Consider the following 23,423-nt stretch of genomic DNA (forward strand, 5'->3'; position numbering starts at 1 on the left):
ATGTCTCATGCATGCAAAAGAAGATTAGCCCTCCCCTAGGAAGTGAGTGCTACACATGAGGTTTTACTTTGCAGGTATAGAAGTTTATAGAGAGTTGTGACCCATTACTTCAATAATGAATCTCCCACCTTCTACAGATCCAACCCATCCCCTATCCTTATTCGAGGTCTATCCAACAGACACTAAAGTGTATGAATATTGTCCATGCCATCCTCTACGAGCCGTTTCACCAACAAAAACGCCAATCACCACCACCTACTGTGTAGCTAGCAATATCAATGAATGATGACAACTACTTCACCTAGGTATCCCATCATAACCATCCTTAGTATTTCACATCTACAGTGTAAGTTGAAGCATGCTATCTTTGACATTGAGTGCCAATGGACTAGCACTCATCTAGGAGGGAGATAAATGTTGATCCTTTTAAAGGTCAATGAAAAAAAAGGGTAAAAAGAAAAAGCCCCTGGGTGATAAAAAGTAAAAAAAAGTAATGGGCCTACAAGAATCAAATGAAAAAGCAAATATCAAATTGGGAAAACAACTACATCTATGTGACAATATTGAAGCTAAGAGTGAAAATGCATCTCAAAATAAAACTCCATATGTAATGGCAAACCATTTAGCTTGGTAACACATTCAAAATATCTTTAATTCATATTCATTAAGTTAAAATAAGCTTCTCATTGCATATTGATGCTTCTCACAATATATGTAGGTGAAAGCATAATAAGTTTTTTTAATTTATGAATCTCTCATCCTCATGCATACGTAAAACATGATGATCATCTTTGTGCCTATACTCTATCCTTCTACTAGTTTCAAACTAGTAGAGTACCTCCAACTTGCACATGTGTACAATTGCTTACACACATGCACACACTACTATTCACATACATAATAATCTTTTGCAACCTTAACATTTCCTTCTACTAGTTTCAAACCAGTAGAGTACCTCCAACTTGCACACGTGTACAATTGCTTACACACATGCACACACTACTATTCACATACATAATAATCTTTTGCAACCTTAACATTTCCTTCTCTCACAAACACATAGATTTAAATAGGAAATATTTGACACATAAAGTACATTACTATATTGGGAGCAACATATTTATGTATATTTTATTTGATCTCTTCCAACACTGTCAACAAACTCGATTCAAAATCTCTAATATCTCTTGAAATTATTAGTGATTCCCACTTGAAATAAGCCATCGAGTGGACCCATATGAGTTTATGGGTGCACAATTCCAAAAAAATTCATTGAAGGTGATATTATATTCACACCCTTATACCATTTCAATTTAACCACTAAAAGTAGGCATCAAAACGGACCATCCATTAGGATATGGGATGGTTGTTGGGAGGAATAAATGCATCATCACACACCATAAGGTGCAAAACATGGTTACCGTAGAACTCAAGGTACCTTTGATTCATAATCTATTAATTGTACTTGAGAGACTATATTTGCATGAAAATGGCTCATTTCAATAAAATGAACCTAGAAATCCTAATATAGAGTTTATTTTCATGAAAACTTTTATCTTTCAAATGAAGCTAGTAATATGAAGAATTTATTTTTGAGTGAGATGATTTTCCAACCTATGTTCTTCTATGTGAATAGATGTTTTAAAAACAATGGAGCATTGATGAGGAGGGATATTTCATGTGGCCAAAGCATAGCCTCTTAGCATCCTCTTCACCACTGCACAACAAATCACTATCAATAAATATAGCACCCTCATTATTTTGGCATCCTCCCATTGCACCTATAAATTCAATCCCAATCTAGTCTAGCAACATTAAAGCTCTCTCTTATTATTCTTAATGCACATATCAAGTATGGCTAGTACCCTTAACCCTAAACATTCTAGGTTGATATCACAATATAACAAAACCCACATTGTTTGGGAAATTGGGATAAAATCTAGGCACATGGTGAGGGGGGGGGGGGGGGAGGGACAAACATCTACAACTAAATTCAATGCAAGCCAATTATGCAGGTGATTGTAGGTCCTTCCTTTACACATCTTATTTCTACATGCTATATCTAATAAAAAAGAATGTAAAGTTAAAAGTAACATGCCATTTAACTCATGTATGCTAAAACACTTTAGATTATGTATGTATGATTTTGCATGCAAACACACTTCTAAATAGGTTTAACCCCACCAACCTCTATGTTTGTGGGTCCTCAAAACAACCAATGTATTCCTTGTTCCAAAGACATAATGAATGTAAGTCCCATCCTCTCTCTCTCTCTCTCTCTCTCTCTCTCTCTCTCTCTCTCTCTCTCTCTCTCTCTCTCTCTCTCTCTCTCTCTCTCTCTCTCTCTCTCTCTCTCTCTCTCTCTCAAGCCCCTCGCCCCTAACCACAAATGCAAAACTATTGTAAGATAGCAACAATAGAAGAGCACCATTGAGATAAAAGGTGATTAGTATATAATAAACTAGAAGTCTTGCAAAGTAGATTGGATTGAGCAATGCTCATAAAGCGACATCTCTTTAAAGTAACATGTATGTCAATTGGAAGGCTAATCATTATTAACTTAAAATGTATTTCCTTAATAGTTCTTGCAAATTCGTGGCATTTGAACATTTATTGTTTCACATTTTTATTTTAAATAAAAAAGGAAAACTTCACAATGGTGATCACTTTTAAGGAATACATTCAATTATTTTAAAGTGTCATCATTCACAAATAGGGCATACTCAATGTGTAAATTGATGAGATCAATAAACAAAAAACAACTTTTCATCCTACATTGGTATCGTATGGATGTGTCATTAAAGGACGTGTAAATTCACATTTAGTGAGATAAAATTAACTCATCATAACACATCAAGCTTATCGAAGAACACCTAAGTGAATGCACACAAAATTTATTTCTTTATGAATCTTTTCATTTTATTGCATCCTTAAAACATGATGATCCTCCTTGCACATATTATTTATCCTTTCATCTATCATTTGTCCTTCATACAATATCAAAGAGGTTAGTTGCGGCTATCCTCCTCATCCCTATGTAAATGGACCTCCAAGTGGCATATGTGACCTTGCAACAACATCAATTAAGTACCCCACTCATGGATTTAATAGGCCTTGCTATCATAATGGCCAAATAATACCTTCACAACATCTACTAGAGGTTTATGAAAGCATGACATGAGAGGAGTTTTTCTTCTTAAAGAACAACCAACATAACATCCACTAGAGATTTGTAACACACACACACACACACACACACACACACACACACACACACACACACACACACACACACACACACACACACACACACACACACAAAGATTGGGGAAAAGGGAGGGAGGGAAAGAGGGTAAAAAAGAATAACACCCGCTACCCTAAAGCAATGCACTAGGTGTTGTGAATCACTTTGATGAGGTATGCTAGTATGTCCACTGAACATGCATATTTTGTGCCATAATGATGCCTCCAACACAATAATCGTAGTTTTGGTTTTCATTCTAAGGATTTTCCGCTTATTTGACTTGGCTATATACCAATGTAAGGATTTGTTTATCCCAATTAGGAATCTATGTGGAAGAAACCTCCTTGATATTTGTACTCAAACACACTAAGCCACATCTGGTTATATCAAATGACCATGTATGCATGTGCAAGAAATCGATTTAATTTGGAGAGAGAGAGAGAGAGAGAGAGAGAGAGAGAGAGAGAGAGAGAGAGAGAGAGAGAGAGAGAGAGAGAGAGAGAGAAGAATTGTCTTAGACTTATTTAAGAGATATCTATGAGAAGAATTGTAAGTCATATACTATTGCAATATGGCCAATGTAAGGATTTGTTTATCCCAATTAGAAATCTATGTGGAAGAAACCTCCTTGATATTTGTACTCAAACACACTAAGCCACATCTGGTTATATCAAATGACCATGTATGCATGTGCAAGAAATCGATTTAATTGAGAGAGAGAGAGAGAGAGAGAGAGAGAGAGAGAGAGAGAGAGAGAGAGAGAGAGAGAGAGAGAGAGAGAGAGAGAGAGAGAGAGAGAGAGAGAGAGAGAGAGAGAGAGAGAGAGAGTAGAATTGTCATAGACTTTAGTTAAGAGATATCTATGAGAAGAATTGTAAGTCATATACTATTGCAATATGGACGTCATTTGATCATTTGAAAATCAAAATCATTTCATGTTAGTAAACAAGATTTAAAGACATTAAAAAAGGCTAAACTTAATATTGATGAAGAAAAAATTTACTTGCGAATTTATGAATGTACTATAAAATGTGTTAAAAAAAACTACACTCTAAATACAAGGAGAGGAAATCTACACTTATATTGGTGTGAGCTTGACAAAAAGAAAAACCTTAGCTCTATGAACCTAGTGTTTTTTTCAAGCACAATAGTAAAATGTGATAAATATAACATTTCTTTTAAAATGGCAAAAAACTTGATCTACTAAAAAGTAAGGTTTTTCACAACATTTTTTAAAAATAGACTCAAAAGCATATAAATTTTAATATTTACATTCATTTTGGTTATTTTGTTAAGATAATCTTTTAGTAGATTTCAAATGTTTCTCCTAAGATGCAATATCACCTAAAAGGTTTGCACAAGTGTGTTTTAGGCGAAGAAATATGAGGTACAAGAAAAAAGAGAGGAGAGAAAATAAAAATAGAGAGAGAGAGAGAGAGAGAGAGAGAGAGAGAGAGAGAGAGAGAGAGAGAGAGAGAGAGAGAGAGAGAGAGAGAGAGAGAGAGAGAGAGAGAGAGAGAAGAATTGTCTTAGACTTATTTAAGAGATATCTATGAGAAGAATTGTAAGTCATATACTATTGCAATATGGCCAATGTAAGGATTTGTTTATCCCAATTAGAAATCTATGTGGAAGAAACCTCCTTGATATTTGTACTCAAACACACTAAGCCACATCTGGTTATATCAAATGACCATGTATGCATGTGCAAGAAATCGATTTAATTGAGAGAGAGAGAGAGAGAGAGAGAGAGAGAGAGAGAGAGAGAGAGAGAGAGAGAGAGAGAGAGAGAGAGAGAGAGAGAGAGAGAGAGAGAGAGAGAGAGAGAGAGAGAGAGAGAGAGAGAGAGAGAGAGAGAGTAGAATTGTCATAGACTTTAGTTAAGAGATATCTATGAGAAGAATTGTAAGTCATATACTATTGCAATATGGACGTCATTTGATCATTTGAAAATCAAAATCATTTCATGTTAGTAAACAAGATTTAAAGACATTAAAAAAGGCTAAACTTAATATTGATGAAGAAAAAATTTACTTGCGAATTTATGAATGTACTATAAAATGTGTTAAAAAAAACTACACTCTAAATACAAGGAGAGGAAATCTACACTTATATTGGTGTGAGCTTGACAAAAAGAAAAACCTTAGCTCTATGAACCTAGTGTTTTTTTCAAGCACAATAGTAAAATGTGATAAATATAACATTTCTTTTAAAATGGCAAAAAACTTGATCTACTAAAAAGTAAGGTTTTTCACAACATTTTTTAAAAATAGACTCAAAAGCATATAAATTTTAATATTTACATTCATTTTGGTTATTTTGTTAAGATAATCTTTTAGTAGATTTCAAATGTTTCTCCTAAGATGCAATATCACCTAAAAGGTTTGCACAAGTGTGTTTTAGGCGAAGAAATATGAGGTACAAGAAAAAAGAGAGGAGAGAAAATAAAAATAGAGAGAGAGAGAGAGAGAGAGAGAGAGAGAGAGAGAGAGAGAGAGAGAGAGAGAGAGAGAGAGAGAGAGAGGTGTATGAGACCATACAAATAGACACACAAGTATTAAACACATATATATGTACACACACATGCACACATATACATATGTATGTGTGTATGCACACACATATGGAGTAAAAAAACATGTATATAGCATATATATACATACATCCATATGAGAGAGAGAGAGAGAGAGAGAGAGAGAGGAGGAGGAGGAGGAGGAGGAGGAGGCGACGACGACAGAAATAAAGAGAGAAGATTATGTATACTTATGAGACCACACAAATGGACACATGTATAAAACATGTATAGAACACAGACACACTCACACATATCTAAATATATATATGAGAGAGAAAGAGTAGAGGAGAGAAAATAGATACACATTTATAAAATACACACACACACACATTACATTGATATATATTAATATTAATATCTATTAATGTATTTATATATATATATATATATATGATACATATATATGTATTATAAATATTATATAATATATAAGATATATATGATATCTATATATGGTATAAATATATATGATATATGTATGATACACATACACACACATGAAATGTATACTACATATATAATGTGTGTACGTGTCTCTATATATATGTGATATAAAATATATATAATTATGCTAATATAATTATAAAATCTTAGCAACACTATTTTGTACATTATTAATTACATTGGATTAGTAAGGCTATTATGATGTACATGGTATGTATTAGATATCATTTAAAGAGGTAATAATTTTTTTTGAAAAGTGAATAAACAATTTGAGAAAATGAGAGAAGAGAGGAAAGTACTTTAGAGAGAGATTTTGGGAAGAGGATTAAAAATTTTGGAGAGAGGGAGATTGGAGAGAGAAAATAAAAATGAGAGATTTTACGAGAGAAAAGGGGGGTGAAAAGAAAAAACTTAAAAATAGAAGAGAGAGAGAGAGAGATTGATTTTTTACGAGGGAGGAAAAAAAAATACACATACACACACACAAAGAACACACATTTGGAAAGAGAGGAGAAGAAGAGAGAGAGAGAGAGAGAGAGAGAGAGAGAGAGAGAGAGAGAGAGAGAGAGAGAGAATATAAAAAATTGGAGAGAATAAAATATATGGAAAGAGAAGGTAAAAGGTTTTGGAAAGAGAGGGGGGAGGGAGAGAAGAAAAACTTGAGAGAATTAAAGAATTAATAAAAATTAAAAAATTAAAAAGAGGGAAAAAGGGAGAGAGAGAGAGGGGAAGGAAAGAAAAACACTTACACACACATAATATATGTTTCAAAAGGAGAGGAAGAAAAGAAAAGCGGAGAGAGAGAGAGAGAGAGAGAGAGAGAGAGAGAGAGAGAGAGAGAGAGAGAAATTGAAAAGATAATAAAAGATGTTCAAAGCACCAAACTAAAATTAATGTGAAGTATTAGCGTAACACCCATGAAAAGCCCTAGGAGAATCTAAAAAAATCCTTAGCTCACAAAAAAATACTTTGGTGTCTCTCACAATTTATTTCTTTGTGATTGAAGCATCTATAGACCTTTAGCAATTGGAAACATGCCTTTGAATCTTGATGCGAAGCAATATAGAATACGAGTGCTTTGAGAGTACTGGTGTGAAGCACTAGGAGTTTACGTTGGTAGACTCTAGGCATGGAGCACTAGTTTTTGTAATGTTGTAGACTTAGTGTACAAGGATAATATGCATACTATGATAGGCTTAATGTGAATAGAAATTACTATTAAATGCATTTCTCTTTGAGAAACTTTGAGAAATGGTCATAAGGGTTTTTTGGAGATATAATTGAAGCTTTTTGTTAATATTTGTCTTCTACTCCCTATATATCAATGAGTGCTATATCCCCATATATTGCACTTTCGTACATTTAGCATTTGAAGTTTGAATTATATTCCTCATATCAACCTTTCATGAACTATCTTGCCAACCAAAATATGCTTTTGAATCCCAAAGCAAAGCACCAAGAGAGCACTAGCATGATTAGCTGGGAAAATCTAGGTGCAAAACGCCTAGGGATACAATAAAGATGAATTGTAAAATAAATAAATGAAAAAACGTCTCTATCTAAATCCTTCATGCGGACTTTAGGAGACATAAATATTCAAAAATTGTAACTGAATGGCTCGATACAAACACAAATTTTGTACAAAAATAAAGGATGGAGAATCTTGACACTAATTTGAACCAGATGAGCATCTTATGCCGTCTCACACGTAGTGCTCACATGCATAAGCACTCTATGCCTTTTGCCACACACCCACACACAATTTGCTGCTGTCAAAACTTACTTACAAAAGGTATAAGGAACATCTCCTTGCGTCTTGTCACGCCATCATTACAAAATAGCCATCTCACCAATCGACTAACAGCGAGCAGGACTGAGATGGTAGCCCTTATGCAGGAAGATGCCGACCGAGGAGCCCGTCAAAAGAAGCATACAGATCTTTGTTCTCAGGTCCAAAGATCTCATCAGCTTTTCGTAATGTCTCCTGCCCAATGCAAAAGTGCCACTGTAAAAGTTGAAATAGCAGAGAAGCGCAACACTTTTTAAAGCTGGAGTGAGCAGTGAGCACTCAACGTCCACATTCGACTTGTAATAACCATCCGGGGGTAAGGAGAAATCTTGGAGGGAAGGATACAAACCTCTCTTGTCTGGCGATGGGCATTGAGCTCTTTGATGTTAGCGAGGAAGGCGCTAAATTGCTCATAGGATAATCGGTTTCTGCAACACCCACATGCTTCAGAGACGATATATTCGGCGCATGAAAAGCATTTATCGATGCCCGACACATCAACAGATTATCGCCCAAAATTGGAACAAAACAACAGCTCATTGCACGTCTCGACACATGTCAAATCCTTGAACATCTGCAGCTATTTGTTATCCAGACCTTGCCGAGGAGTAAGGCTGTATTAACATGAAAACGGTACAAGACCAATGCAATGGACAAAATCAACTGTGACATAAAAGATCACCCATTGTACCAGCAGTTTCTTGCAGCTGGTTCCCTGCATTCAGGATTTCATGTTAAGCGGAGAACATTAATTTTTTACCACTCAACCCAACGTGTGATTGCGTTCATCGTCCTCCAATTTTTCGATCACCCAAAGCCGTATTGATATAGCCATGAAGGGTTGAAACTTAACTTGAAAGAGATGTATTTACAAAGAGGACAGATTCGTCAACCAATATGCTAAAACAAACACATCAGCAATTGAGGGCAAGAATGTTCAAACAAGTGGTCCGACTGAGATGCTTGATTAGACGAGATTACTTTCTGCATTTTTTTCTAACCAAAAAATAAATTCTATTTAACACCATAGACACAATTGTATAATGCCAGACCATGTGGGCCGCTGAGTGAAACAAGGTGCCAGAGTCGTGTACAAAACCAAAACCCTCCCTTCCCCCCACCCACCCCCCGCCCCTGGGCCCCTCAACGAAAAACACAAAACATTGCCCTCCCTCCTCTCTGGCCTGATTATCAGGCCTATCATCAGCTGCTTCCACCTTTGCAGCAACATTCCCCTAGGATGATCACTCACTTACCCAGGTGGTTCTCGGAGAATACACAATGGAAATTTCTAGTCTGACAGTGGTGTACTGCATGGGTGCCTGTAGTCAGACACCTTGCAGTTCACGCCACTAAGAAGGAATTGGAGGAGACCACTGCTTTCGGACACATCATGGGTTACTCCTCCAGAGCCTAGCTTCGGGATTGGCTTCAATCCACCTTGGGCATTGGCACCTCACAGTTAGCAAAGGCAATGCTGATGGGCCAAAGTATTTGTGTGGTGCAGTTCACCTTAGCAAATGCAGCACAAAGGCTTATCGACAGCTCTCCAGTCGTATCTGCTAAAGGAGTCACTAGCATGGTTCTGTGGTACATTGGGTTCACAGTCTCAAACTTTGGTCTTCTTCACTGCTTCTCTAGACATCCTGTCACCCTCCTCTTCCCCAGTCTTGCAGTTGGGTACCGCCAGCTGGTTGAGGACTTTAGATAGCTCTTTGGCACAATGCTCCTTGCCTCATTTGCCGATGCAGTCAAATAAGCAAGAGTGCCAAAGGTGCAGGTGGCAGTGACAGATGTAAAGTAAATCCCTACAGTCTTGGAGATTGAGGCAAGGACTCATTTCAGTTAGCAGGTCATACTCACAGGACAGCCTGGGTAGTGCCTCAGAGACCATGCTTTTGGACACCATTCTTTGGAGTGCACATGCTTTGGGGTTAAGGCCACTCAACAGGTGACTACCTAGATGGAGGATGACAGTTTCACTAGAGTACAGTGATGCCAAGGTAGGGGACACAAAGGACTCCAATTAGCCCTGGTGTCCACCAACCCCAATGCCAGCAGCCCCAATCAAGTGTAAGCCATCAACTCCCTTGAATTGGTGGGCCTGAGGCATAGACTAATTGAATTGATATACCATCAACTCCCTTGAATTGGTGGTTCCATTATTGGTATACCATTAACTCCCTTGTATTGGTGGGCCCAAGGCATCTAATTGAAAGCCAAAAGAATTGCTCTAGTGCTGAAATTGTATTAAAATGAGCATTTACAGAAAGAATGCCTTCAAAAAGTGAGATAGGATCAAGCAAGGATGATGCCTCTCAATTTGAAAATTCAAGCGTTGGGGAAAATGCAATCCCTACTCTTGGACAAGGCACGCAGCATGAGCAATGAGCTGATAATGTTGGTTTACACTAAAATGTGGGTTCCTCTAGGTCTCTTGAAGTTGATGACCCTAGCAAGAGAAAAATGAATTTGATGACCAATTTAAGGCTAATAATAGTTGAAATGTTTGTGGAATTGGCAAAAGATCCTTGGTTTATGCACTTTTTCAACACCTTAAGGGAGGGCAGTAAAAGGCAAGAAGAGGAAATTGTCTTCAAGAGCTTTCGGATAGCAAGATGCACTAAATGAAGAGTCCATACAGTAGTTACTGAGTTAAAAATGCATTAGCCTAACTTAAACAACCCCAAAATACGCTTAACTAATGAAGAAAACCTCTTATTTTAAAAAGAAACATGATTCTAGAGAGAGTTATTGTGTATCCTAATTTGGGTGCCCCAAACTTTCTATAAATATGCATGTAGCCCACCACTCTCCCTTAATCACGTTTTTGCATGTTTTAGGAGTCGTATCTCCACTGTCCACACCCCGTTCGTGGAAGACATCGTGGTCAGAGCTTCCACTAACCATTGCTACCATTTGGCGCCTGATTCCAGTCTTTCTTGCGTGGTTGCAATTGTCACCTACAGTTGGGTGTTGTCGCCTATAGTTGGTAGCTATCGCTATCATCTTCTCTCTCCTTTGAATGCTACATTTTTTATTTTTAGATGCTGCCCTGACATTCTCTCACCTCTGTCTGCTGCATTTGCATCTAACAATTATTGTGCAGATTTTCTCTCTCCTGCATTGTTGTTTGCATCAGATCCAGCATTCCTTGGCTGCGTTTGCTGATGTTTGACACTCGGAGGCTGCCTTTGCTGCAATTCAGGATCCGTTCAGAGTACGACACACTCTATAACTCATAGCCTCTGCCTTGATCCCAGAGATACGAGAGTTCAAGGTTCTATATACATTGCATAGTGTGTTTGCTACATAAGCACTGTAAAATTTATTATTCATTCACTTTATTATTCATTGTGTTCACTGTCTCTGAGTTACCCTAATCCTAATTGTGTTTTAAATTTATCAGTCTGTGCCTTGTCGTACGATTTGTTTCATGCTTTTTACATTCAGAGCATTTTTTCATGGCAGCATCATGTTCCAAATGTGAAAGTAAGCATAAGTAAATGATGTTAGTGGAGCAATTGATAAATGTACAAGGCTAACTTGAAAGTGCCAATCCAATGATTTTTGGACAGCAGGGCATGCATGCAATTATGAGGTAGCCATGGTACTTTGGTGATGATAATAGTTTCCATGCTATGGTGGGTTAGGGATTGCATATGGAGATATATGGCATAACTCCTTGTGGTATCTAGGTATGGTTTGCAAGGCTCAATGTATCTGGGTATGGCTAGTAATATGGATAATTCTATCTATAGTAATATTGGCATGATGCTGGGGTACGAAGTGACAAGTTTGGCAATGTATGTATGCAATCCACCATGTTTGGGACTCATGGTATTAATGCTGGTCATATAAATATTTCATTGCGTTGGTCGTGAAGAAAAATACAGCTAGTAAAGCCTGCATGAGAGAAAATGCAGCTAGTAATGCATGCAATGTATGGGAAAATATATCTTGGTATGGTTGGTAGTATATAAATCCCCATGCACAATCATATTGCAATAGTCCAAAGTATGCAAATAGGAATCTCGTGCTCCTAGCATGTCAAATACATATAAGGGCTAGTCAACTAGATGCAATGTTACATAATAGTTAAGTTGGAATCGCAACATTCCAATGCTTGAGAGGGAAAAAGGCCTAGAACCTAGTAGAGGATTTGAGACAAGTAAAGTTAGAGGAAAAGTTTCCATGTGCTTCTTAGTGAAGCTTCAATATTATTTTACCTGAAAGAATGTAAATGGATGGAGGAGGGTGACTTGGTAGATTATCCTTAGTGATACACTTTAGTTTGATGAGTTTTAGTTAGAGCTAATTTTGGATTGGGCTCTTCAGGCTGAACAAAGCATAGAAGGTTTAGAGTATTGCCCGATGCTCAAGGGGGAAAAAATTGTATGCTGATAAGTATTTTTACCATTGGGATCACTATTTAGTGTACTAGTCACTATGAGTTGGTATGCAAATGTGTATGGTTTGCACCTAGGCTTTAAAACTAAACATTTGCAAGGTTGTTGGTATATATGGAATACATAAAATGTACATTTGGATGTGGCATACATTTGCAAGGTATCCATTGGATACATGGATGGTATACAATGTATATTTGTAGTTGATGCAAGAGAAGTACAATTGTATAAGTTACATGTGGTTTGTAGTTTATGTATACTTTACATGACTATCATGTGGTACATCTTTGCTATGAGGTGGTGTTTATGCTCAGTTTATACATTACAATGCCTTGGTGGTTAGAACAATATCAGGTTTTGGCATGTAGATGTATCCCTTATGGTTTGGACAATGGTTATGATTCATGTGTCTAGATTGTGATTGGTTTAAGTGAGCATGAGCAACAATGGCTAATGTTATTTACACTATGATGCCTTTTGGAAAAATTCAAGTATAGTATGCTTTGCTTTAGCACATTGTAGTGCAATGAAGTACTATTGCAAGGATTTCAAGGGAGAGGTCTATCACAAAAACGTGGAATTGTATCACTTTACTTAGCATTTGATTCAAAATTAATCAAATGTGCTAATGTGACTTGTATATGTGAGATGCAAGTTAATTATTTCATAGTGTGAGACCCAAACCTCGAAATATTAGTTGTCGATGTCAAAGGCAAAAGTTGTAATAAGTTATATCTAATAGATACTAAGTGATCCTTTGGCTACTAATATCAATGGTAACATTAAAGACTAGGCATTAATTGCTTAATTAATACTAGTCTAAGGACTAATAACTTCTTAGGGATACTCAATTATTGGTTGGTGGAATTATTTTTTAAGACCTAGAATAATTATTAAATTAATTTGTAAAATTAATATTATAAAAATTAATTTATTAATTTAATAAGCTAGATAATGCTGAAAAATGAGATTAAAAGATTGCCACTTGGCAAAACTTGCCCATGGAAGTGGCAAAAATATTTTTAGGAACTAATGGAAGTCTACTCTAGCCATAATGCCATTGCGAGAGGAAATGAGGCTGTTAGAGAGAAATAAGATACTATTGATATGATTCGTAGCCACAAGGGACCAGTTTTGTAGCAAGCAACAACAATTTGGAGCCCTTCAGGTGTAGATGACAACAATCCAAGGTTCTTCTAGTGTAGGTGATAGCATATAGAAGGGGGCAGCAACCTTTTTGGTTATCCTAAACTACAAGCGATAGCTTCCATGGCTGTTTGAGCAGGGCAGCAACAAAATTTTAACTTTTCTTTGGATGAAACCTCGAAATTTCTCTCTAGAGTACTCTCTTATTCTATAGTCATCTCTCAAGTTATCTCAGTAAAATCTAGCTATTTGAGTCAAGATGCATGCTGAGAATTGAGAGCCTAGAACTTGAATTCAAGTAGTTGAAATTAAAGAATTTCAGGGAGATTCAAGAGGCCAACTAGCAAATATCAGATTTGGGGCTTAATGTTTCTCTTAAGGAGTGGGATAAAGCAGAATCCCCAAGCAAACCAAGAGACAAGTTGGTTTGAAGGCTTACCGGTCATTTATGATAGCAAGAGGGACTTGGATTAGAAGAGGATATTAGTGAATCTTAGTCGTGCTCTATTAATTTTCAATTAAAGATAAAGAAATACCGCAAGGGGCATCAATTCTGGGGCCAACAGGCTGTCCATTGTCCAAGATTTAAGTGGTTAAGTGTGCATTTTAGTTTATGTGAATTGTTTTCTTGTAATTTTTGCTTAATGAGGTTATTTACCACCCTATCTAAGGAGAAAGACTAGTTTCAGCACCCATGGCCTAATTTATGGGCACTCTCTTTATTCTTTATTTCGTAATTAGCCAATCTATTTTGTGGTAGAACTCCTCAATTTTTATCTATAAGAGAGGGAGTGTGGCCACAATTCATTATCCATTTGTGTACTTGCAGATTCTTGGTGTGGAGAGAGGGAGCTTGTTGAATGTGTGAGTTGGTACACAACCATTGTACTCTTGTCATAGTGGATTCCTTTTCCTGATTACATCTTGTGCATTGTCTCATTCATGATCTTGTATCTTTCATTATTATATTGCGTGTTTTTCTCTTCTAACATGGTATCATATATTTAAGGTCTCTTGATTGAGACATGTTCATTCTTGTTGATTTTCTGCGATAGAAGAATGTTCTTGTGTTATGCATGCATGTGACAGGTTGCTAATGATTGCAACCTGCGTTTGTCACTAATAATTTTTTTAATCACCATCCTTGTAACTGTGGCTTTATAGGTATTATAAACTAATTTTGTTGCTGTTGATGACCTAGTGTGTTCTCCCGCTCATCAGATGTGCTAGTGGTTGACCCTCTATGGGTGATCATAATGCTCCTATCAAGACTTACTGTGTAGACTAAGATATCATCAAGGAAACAATAACACATTTCCCCAGAAGAGATTGTAACACTCAAGCCATGAATCTAGAAAAGTAAGCAAGCACATTGGATGACCCAAAAGGAAGAATCACAAACTCGAACAATTCAAATGGAGTTTGAAATGCCATATTTAGAATATCTTCTAAAGCAATCCAAATATACTGATAACCAAACTTCAAATCTAGCTCATTGAAAATCACCGAGCCTACCGGCTGATCCAATAACTTATCTATCCATGCAAAGGGAAATTTACTTTTTATGGTGAGCTTATTAAGGACCCTATAATCCACACACAAACACAAGCTCCCATCCTTCTTTGACCAACAAGATTGGAGCACTGAATGGGCTTAAGCTAATCCAATTCAAGCCCTACTCCAAGAGGTCATGAAATTTTGCCCAAAGCTCCCAAGATCATTCTTGCTTATTCAATAGAATGCCTTGGAGGGAGGTTCTACTTGAACTAAACTTTGAAATATACTCTCGCCTGCCTCTAAATGCTGTCGCTTGCTTCCTCTGGTCCCCTAGGTTGCGGTTCTCTGCCTCCAATGGCTGAAATCAAGGCTGAGAACTAATCACCAGCTCTCTCTTTTGTTGAGAAACACTGATCCTTGAGCAAGGTTTAGCTATGGAGGATGGAAGTCAATGACAAGATGCATGATGACTGAGACTAGATATACTAACTATTACTCAAGTAAATTAAGTTCCAAGATAGATTAGCTCGGACTCATAAACACAAACTTGAGTAGAGAGAGATAAGACTGAAAGTACAAAGTACAATAGCATTCTCTTCAAATGACTATCAAGTACATTGCTTTATAGTTACATGATGGTACCACTTTTCTCACTGTGCCTATGGGATAAAGGCAACTTCTCCTAAGCTATTGCATGTCCCTTATCCTACTGCTCCATACAAAGAGGTTGTCTTAGGAGTGTGATTGCATAAATCTCAATACTTCTCCTCAATCACAACCATAAAAAACACGGAGTATATAGAGGCTGTCATGAGTAGAATCTTAGTAAGTGTAGATATGAAAAAACCAACCATACAAAGCTAAAGGCTATCACAAGGCCTCACTAAGTGTGCACAGGCTGTAGTGCACAAGTTACATGAGGGTTACAAAGCTTATGATTAGAGCATTAATGCAAGTACATACGAGGCTTAAAAAAGTTGGTGTGAATAGTGGAAATAGAAGGACTAATGAGGCTTATCCTTTTGCTCTTGAGTATATTCTTTTCTTTTTCTTCATGGTCTTCTTCTTCTTTGGCAATTGCTAGAGAGGCCTTTTGTGATCTTTTCCTGGCATAACAAATTTTTTCAATTTGTCCCGTTCTTTTGCAGAAGTCACAGACAATGTCTTTCTTCCCTTTGTACTTGTTATTGATATAGAGAACATATTCTTTCTTTGAAGTGCTTGCTTCTTCTTTTCCTTTGAGCTTTTTTTCTTCTTCAAGGAGTGATGCTTTGATGTCTACTAGCTTTGGATTTAGCATATTAATTAGTGTGGTGGAGACATTATCAAATTCTAGAGAAAACTATTGAGTAAGACTCCAATGCATATGTCTTCTTCCATTTTTAAAGTTAATTCCTACAAGTTGAGTTAGCAGACTTTTCATATAATTAAGGTGAGTAACAAGGGATGTATTAGCCTTCATATCCAATTTGAAAAACTCAATCAAAAATCCATTTTTTGAGAATTTAGATTGGGTGCTCAACAGTGTGTCCAACTGTTTCCAAGTGGCATGAGATGCATCATGTGTCTACATGGTGGATATAACTGTTATCAAGCTCAAGCTTGATGATGGCTTGGGCTTTGTCATTCTGTTGCTATACTACTACAAGAGTAGCATCTCTGGGTTTCTTCTCTTGGCCACTGGTTATTGATCAAAGGCCCTTCTTCATCAAGATCAACTTGATCCTTGTCTGCCAAGTGTGCAAGCCCATTTCTTTGAAGCGGCATGATAGTGAATCTTTCCCCATACTAGATGGCAGGAGCAGCAGCAAATCAGTACCAAAAATCTCAGATTAGACCAACAATTGAGTTGCTTCGATGTGTCAAGAGACATGAGTGCCAAGAAGCACTAATGAGTATTAAAAAAATGCTATGTCTGTTGAGCTTAATGTTGAACTTTGATGGTTGAATCTTCCTCTCCTTGCTGATTTGATGTGGCAATTTCATTGGAACTTCAGTGGTACAGTGGACTAGAGTGGCACACACTTGAGTGAGCTGAGAGGAGTGAGAAAATGTAGAGTTTTATGAGCTTCAATGAAAGTGGCTATGACTGCTAGTTAGGATTTCAGGACAAGGGCCTGGTTTTTTACTTTGTGCAGCCATCATAGTGAACCATTTGGCACAAGATTTGAATGGGGAGTAGCCTAGGTCATGGCCTTCAAAATCCCCATGCAAATTGTCAGCATTATAGAGTGTGATGATGGCACCAACAATACGACAGGAAACAGTGCAGGTTTGGGCAGCGAGCTGAATACTACCCAATGCTGGGTAGGAGGGAGGCCAATGTTCTACTGTGATGTAACAGGGAGAAGCTCCTAGAGCAAAAGAAGATTCCCATGGAAGAAATCTTAGTGAGATATGGCTTGGTTGAAGAGATCCAAGAGCTCCAACATAGGTAGGTACTGCTGGCTATGGCAGACAAAGGAGGTAAAGTGAAACTAGAGTAAGAGATGAGGTCATCTATTGAAGTTGAGCTGACCAAAGGTTGTGGGGAGCTAGAGGAACACTGAGCTGAGCTAAACCGAGCTCACCATGGCTCTGGTACCATGTTGAGAAACATGGATCCTTGAGCAAGGTTTTTTTTTACAAGTAAAATGTGGCTAATTATATTACTCAAAAGTCTCATTACAACGAAGTGTACGTGCTCAACAGACTAGCTGAAGCTGATGCAAATAACAAGTCCATCATATATACAAGCCTCTCAAGGTAGTTTGGGGGGGATGGGGGGGCAAGAAGCCATGGAGGGGGGGGTATATCACCATCTTGGGCTGCCCGCCTGCATCGTGAAGAACAGGTCGTGGCCGCCCCAAGTGAGCAAAAAGTGAAGATGGAGCTCTTGGCGAGCTCGAGACTTGCCCTGCACCAGGTCCCAATGGCCACGGAGGGAGTGGATGATGGAGGTCCAAAGCTCTGCCAAAGGCGCATATATTGAAAGATACTTCCCGCCAAAAACCACTTGATAGCATGCCTTCCAAATGTGCCATCCTGTAAGACTCCCTATGATCTCCCATACCTCTGAGCACTCTGCTGTGGGCTCCAATACTTGGCGATTGGGTAGAGCCTCCAACCCGACCACTACACAAGATCCAATCTCGATGAGAAAGATCGTGTCTTGCATCCTAGTCTCATGTAAAAGGTGATAGCCCTGGTTGACTACTTGCCAGCAAAAAGCCCCCCACGAGATACAACCAAGGCTAGGTGCCATACGGCGGAGAATACGGCAGGCTTCTCTCCACATGAGTTGTGCCGCCTTGCAAGACCAAAGGCAGTGCTTTGGAGTCTCTAAGTGCTGTTGTGGGCAGTACTTACAACCTCCATCTTGCTGCATCTGAGTCAACCAACTCTCAACAACCAAATCCCCATGTGCCAAAAGTCAAAGGAAATACAATACCCTCCTCGACCTCTAGCTGTCCCACACGCGACGCCAGAAAGTCCGACAGAAGGCATCCATGACACTATGCTCCGCCCAATATCTGCTACGCAAAGATGCCCAATCCATGTCCTTCTGCATCAGTATATTCCCACCAATCCTGGCTGTGTACTCCAAAAACCTTAGTGGCTTCTTGGCTACCGCACTCTCCAGGGTCCCACTCCAGCTCATCAAGTGGCCTGCTCTCCCATATCCAAAGGTACCACTTCCGAAACTCCTCCCACGGCACATAAGGGTCATGTCGCAGGTCTTCCCCTAGAGTCCAACCACACGAATCCTCCTCCAAGGAAGAACGACAATCTCCTCATCCTGTTGTCCTCTATCAAGAACCAAACACCCCCCATCCTCCACGGTGAAGAAAGTCCCATAGGGGACACCGCCCACTCTACTTGCCACCTGTAAGGGGATACCTGCCGGTGAGAATTTAGTAGCCCACACCTCACTAGACTCCACCGGCTCTCGGATCGGGGGGTCTAGCCACTCCTAAGGGATCACTGAGTCAATATCCCTCCTCCTCACCTCAGCTCCTCATCGCGGTGACAACCTGATGCCCGCTGCAACACCTCTTGATCCACCATCTTGTACACCTTTCACCACATCCCGATAGTATGAGCAGGGCCAGTCTCCCACCCAGCCTACTAGATGTGGGGGTGCTCACCAATTTGTATCCCGTCCCGATCTCTGACCTGGGGGCTCCAAACCACCAGCTAGTGGTCTATCTCCTCTTGACATCCTGGGGCCAACTAGCTCTAGAGGTATTTTGAACTGCAGCTGGAGCAAAAATCAACTAGCGAAAATCAACTCTAAGTAAGCTGTGGAGGAAGGAAAATCTGGGTGGCGTGATCTAGGTAGTCATGAAGATCCATCTCAAGGATGGCCTCCAACCACCGCCAAGCCTCGGTCTACACTCTTGGAGACTCTCCTGCAGAAGGACCTTTCAGGTCTGCCACCTGGTGTGAAACCATGGACCACTAGCTTGCCCAAAAGGTCCAGGCTCTAGAACTCTGGGTCGATGATCCTAACCCCTCCCTCAGACTGATGTCAGATGATGGTCGCCCATGCTACCTTGGCCTGAGAATCCCTGGAATCGTCTGAGCCAGCCCAGAGAAAATTCTGCACTAGGTGGCGAAGCTAAACCACACAAGGCGAGGAGAAGCACCAATAAGAGGCGATATACTAGGCCGTCGCTAGGAGGACTTGGTTAACCACCAGGGCTCGGCCTGCTAAGAAAAGAGGGGCAATGCTCCAGTAGGTCAATAGAGTCGAGAATTGGAAGAAACTGCTCGGCAAGAGTGATATCGAGTCCAACCTGGAACCGTAGATATCGAATGGTTTGTCCCCTGCTCACCCATCTAACCCCAAGTGGACACTCCACTCTCTGCTAGAGTCCGGATCTGCAAGAAAACCAACCGACTTTTGCTGGTTGATTTTCGCTCCAGCTGTAGTTCAAAATACCTCTAGAGCTAGTCTCACTCTCTCCAACATTAGCTCATCATCCTCTATATTAAGAGCAGTATCATTTGTATACTGTGAGTCCAGCAGCTCAGTCTCCTCCCTCTCACTGGAAGTCCAAGGCCACGTAGCCCACTTACACGTGAGCGGAGAAAGTAGGACATCGCCTTCGCAAAGAGTAGGAACAGATACAGGGCAAGAGGGCAGCCTTGCTAGACAAATCTCTCTAGCCGAAACTCCTCCCCTCTGCTACCACCAATGAGAACCCTACTAGTGGAGCCGATTTGTAAAGTGCCGAAGCCCCACATATCCATGCCTTCAACCTTACCACGGTGTCCTCTAAGAAGTCCCAATCAACCCTGTCATAGATCTTCTCAAAATCTAGGAGTATTGCCTGTTAGAATATCAAGCTTCCGTCACTCTTCACTTAGTCTATCTTTATGTGTGTGACCGACATTAGCTAGATACAGCTATACACGTGTGTGACATTCAATAAGTCGGTGTAGTTAGTGACTTAACAACAGTTAGTCTTGGTTAGTCATACTTATGTGTGTAAGTCTCTTTCAGTTAGTATGATGGAAGAATAATGAAAGAAAAACAACAATAAGCTGAGGCTCATCTTCCGCTTCACTTTGTCTCTCTCCCTCTCTTCCAACATGGTATTAAACACTTGAAGCCTGAAGGCTTGGTAGTGGCCATTTGACATCAAGACATCAGATTTGAAGAAAACGTCATCAAAGGAGATTGTGCCTACAGCCCATTTTTTCGCAGAAGCTATAACTTGCTATAGAAATGGTTTTTGGAGAAACGGCCCGCGACTCCTGACTTTTTCAACATGGTCTACAACTTTACAGAAGAAAGTTTTTTCAAATTCCTCACAGATTTTGAGAGATTCAGTACAGACCTATGCAGACTGGCTGTTTACTACAGTAAACAGCAAGTGATTCCAAGGCACTGGTGGCTTTCATCCTAACAATGTATATGCCCTTGTTATCATGCATTTGAGCATGATATTGGAGTGTTAAATGCTCAGTTTTGGAGCTTATTTCCAGGTTGGAAACAGTGAATTGGTTGTTGTCCTGAATTTGGAAACAATATATCTACAAGGTTGAAGTATTTGTGATGCTTATTTGCTACTGACAAATGCTTGGATCATACCACTTGAGTGGTAGATGCTTTTTGGGATATTGTGAGCAATGAAAGTCCAAAGTTTGGACTGATTTGTTGCTGGTTATACCAGATATTGACTGGTTATTGTTTGCAGGAAGGATGCCTATCATCTTCACTTGACATACATACAATATATTATGACTGGTTGGACATGTATCAACTCTTGCATAGAGTGGCAACTGAATGAGATATTTTGGGGATGTTTTGAGCTCTGAATATTCTTGTTTTAAAAGAGAAAATACTGCTGGTTATAGCAGAGGGCTGGCTGTATTTGGTACTGCTACTTGCATATAGTACAAACATTGATACTTACATGGACATAGTTTGTTGCTGGGATGTTTTGCCACTACCATAGAATGTTTTGAATTGATTTGAGCTTGATTTATGCTTAGTTGACTGTGTTTTTTCATTGTTGGAATACAGTTTACAGCAAGCAAGTTGTTAGGAAAACTGTCCTAAATTGCAAAAACTTGTCTTGAATAGTAGGAAACTGGTCCTAAACTGTAGGAAAAGGAGTCAGATACTTACAGGTTGTATACATCACTGAATACCTAAGCTGTAACTATGGCAAATACTCAAGGCACTGACAATATTACTCAAATTGTGGGAGAAAAGTTGGACAACAAAAATTTTGTTTTATGGAAGTTCCATATGAAGAATTTTTTGGTTGGCAGAGGTTATTGGGACTTATATACAAATGATGAGGCTAAACCTGAAATACATGAAAGGAATCTGACAAATGATCAAAAAAGGGCTCATAAGCTATGGACTGAGAGAGCATGCAAGGTGTTATATTGGTTTTCCTTATGTATATCAGATGCTATGGTTATACTGATTACTAGATGTAGTTTCCCAAAGGATGCATGGGACATACTCATGAAGAATTATGGAAATGTAACACATGCAAGAAAGATTCAACTAAAGCAATAGTTCAATAACATGTCTAGGAATGACAGAAGCATTCAGGCCTACACTACAGAGATCAAGAACATAGCGGATCAGCTTGCCACCATTGGATCTTCAATGTCTGAGGATGATATGATTACATTGATATTGAATGGACTTGGCAAAGAGTTTAAAGAATTTGATACGTCTATTTCTGTGAGAGCTGAATGCCTTGATTGGGATGAGCTGATTACTTTGCTGCTGCATGAGGAAGTTGAGCTTGGGCTAAATACAAGTTCTAGTACATCTCAAAGCAAAGACACTGTTCTTTACTATAGCCAGCGTGGTAGAGGTGGCAGAGGCTGTGGCTCTTTTCAAGGTCGAGGAGACTCGAAACACTTATGGATAGCATCATCAGAATGCCTGGCATGGCACAAATACACAGGGCCAGCGTGGATTTGGTGGCTTTAGAGGTAGGGGGAGATCACTCCATGGTAGAGGTGGTGGATATAGTTCATGGCAGTCAAACGATTAGTCAAACAGAGGTAAGGATTGTCATTATTGCGGTAGATATGGACACATTGCAAAGGATTGTTATAAGAAATAGGGAGATATGAAAGCAAAGGGTAAACAACATGGGCACTATGCATCTTCTAGCGGTGCTCATGATGAGTAGGTTGACAGATTGTTTGCCATGCAGTATGTGTCTAAGAATGCATCTAGGCAAAACACAGATGAGAGATGATACATTGATTCAGGGGCTTCAAATCATATGACATCCCATGGAGAATGGTTTGATGAGATGGTTGTAGGTTCACATGGTTGTGTGTACTAGGGATGACACCCAATATGACATTCAACACTCAGGAATTGTTCTGTTATTAATGCCTGATGGTAAGAAAAAGAGCCTGTATGATGTATTACATGTATCTACAATAACCAAGAATATTTTGTCAGTTGGACAGATGGAAAAATAGAATTTGCAAGTGAGATTTAATAGAGATGGATGCTTTGTTGAAAAATATGGTAATGGCTGTAAATTGATTGCTAGAGACCGAAGAGATAGCAGAATGTTTACTCTTGATGCGTCAATTCTAGAATTGAAAGCAGCCATGCTTGCACATGATGATGGTGTTGTACGGGATGTTGAGATATGGCATAAGCGGATTAGCCATGTGAATATACAAAAGCTGAAATGTATGTAACAGAAGGAGATTGTGCTTGGACTACCTAAGTTCAAGTATCATGACTATGGACATATATGTGATGCATGTTAGTTTGGAAAGCAAGCAAGGTTTCCATTTATGAGACATGTACGGATTAAATCACGACCCTTGTAGTTG

General features: G+C 39.0%; 1 protein-coding gene across 1 annotated transcript in view; it reads right to left on the reverse strand.

Moving 5' to 3' along the window:
- Window positions 1-8,029: 8,029 nt before the first annotated feature.
- The window catches only part of LOC148027272 (uncharacterized protein At4g15545-like), a 94,457-nt gene continuing 79,063 nt past the window's right edge, over window positions 8,030-23,423 (reverse strand). The window contains exons 10-11 of the mRNA XM_087691848.1: window positions 8,402-8,480; window positions 8,030-8,247 (exon numbers count right to left, since the gene is read on the reverse strand). Of these exons, the coding sequence (XP_087547974.1) occupies window positions 8,152-8,247; window positions 8,402-8,480 (175 nt within the window). The 3' untranslated portion in view covers window positions 8,030-8,151. The remainder of the gene's footprint in view (window positions 8,248-8,401; window positions 8,481-23,423) is intronic.

This window comes from Lygodium microphyllum, chromosome 13 (assembly GCF_053477565.2).
Source record: "Lygodium microphyllum isolate KBCC chromosome 13, Lygodium_microphyllum_v1.1.10, whole genome shotgun sequence".
Lineage (NCBI taxonomy): Eukaryota > Viridiplantae > Streptophyta > Polypodiopsida > Schizaeales > Lygodiaceae > Lygodium > Lygodium microphyllum.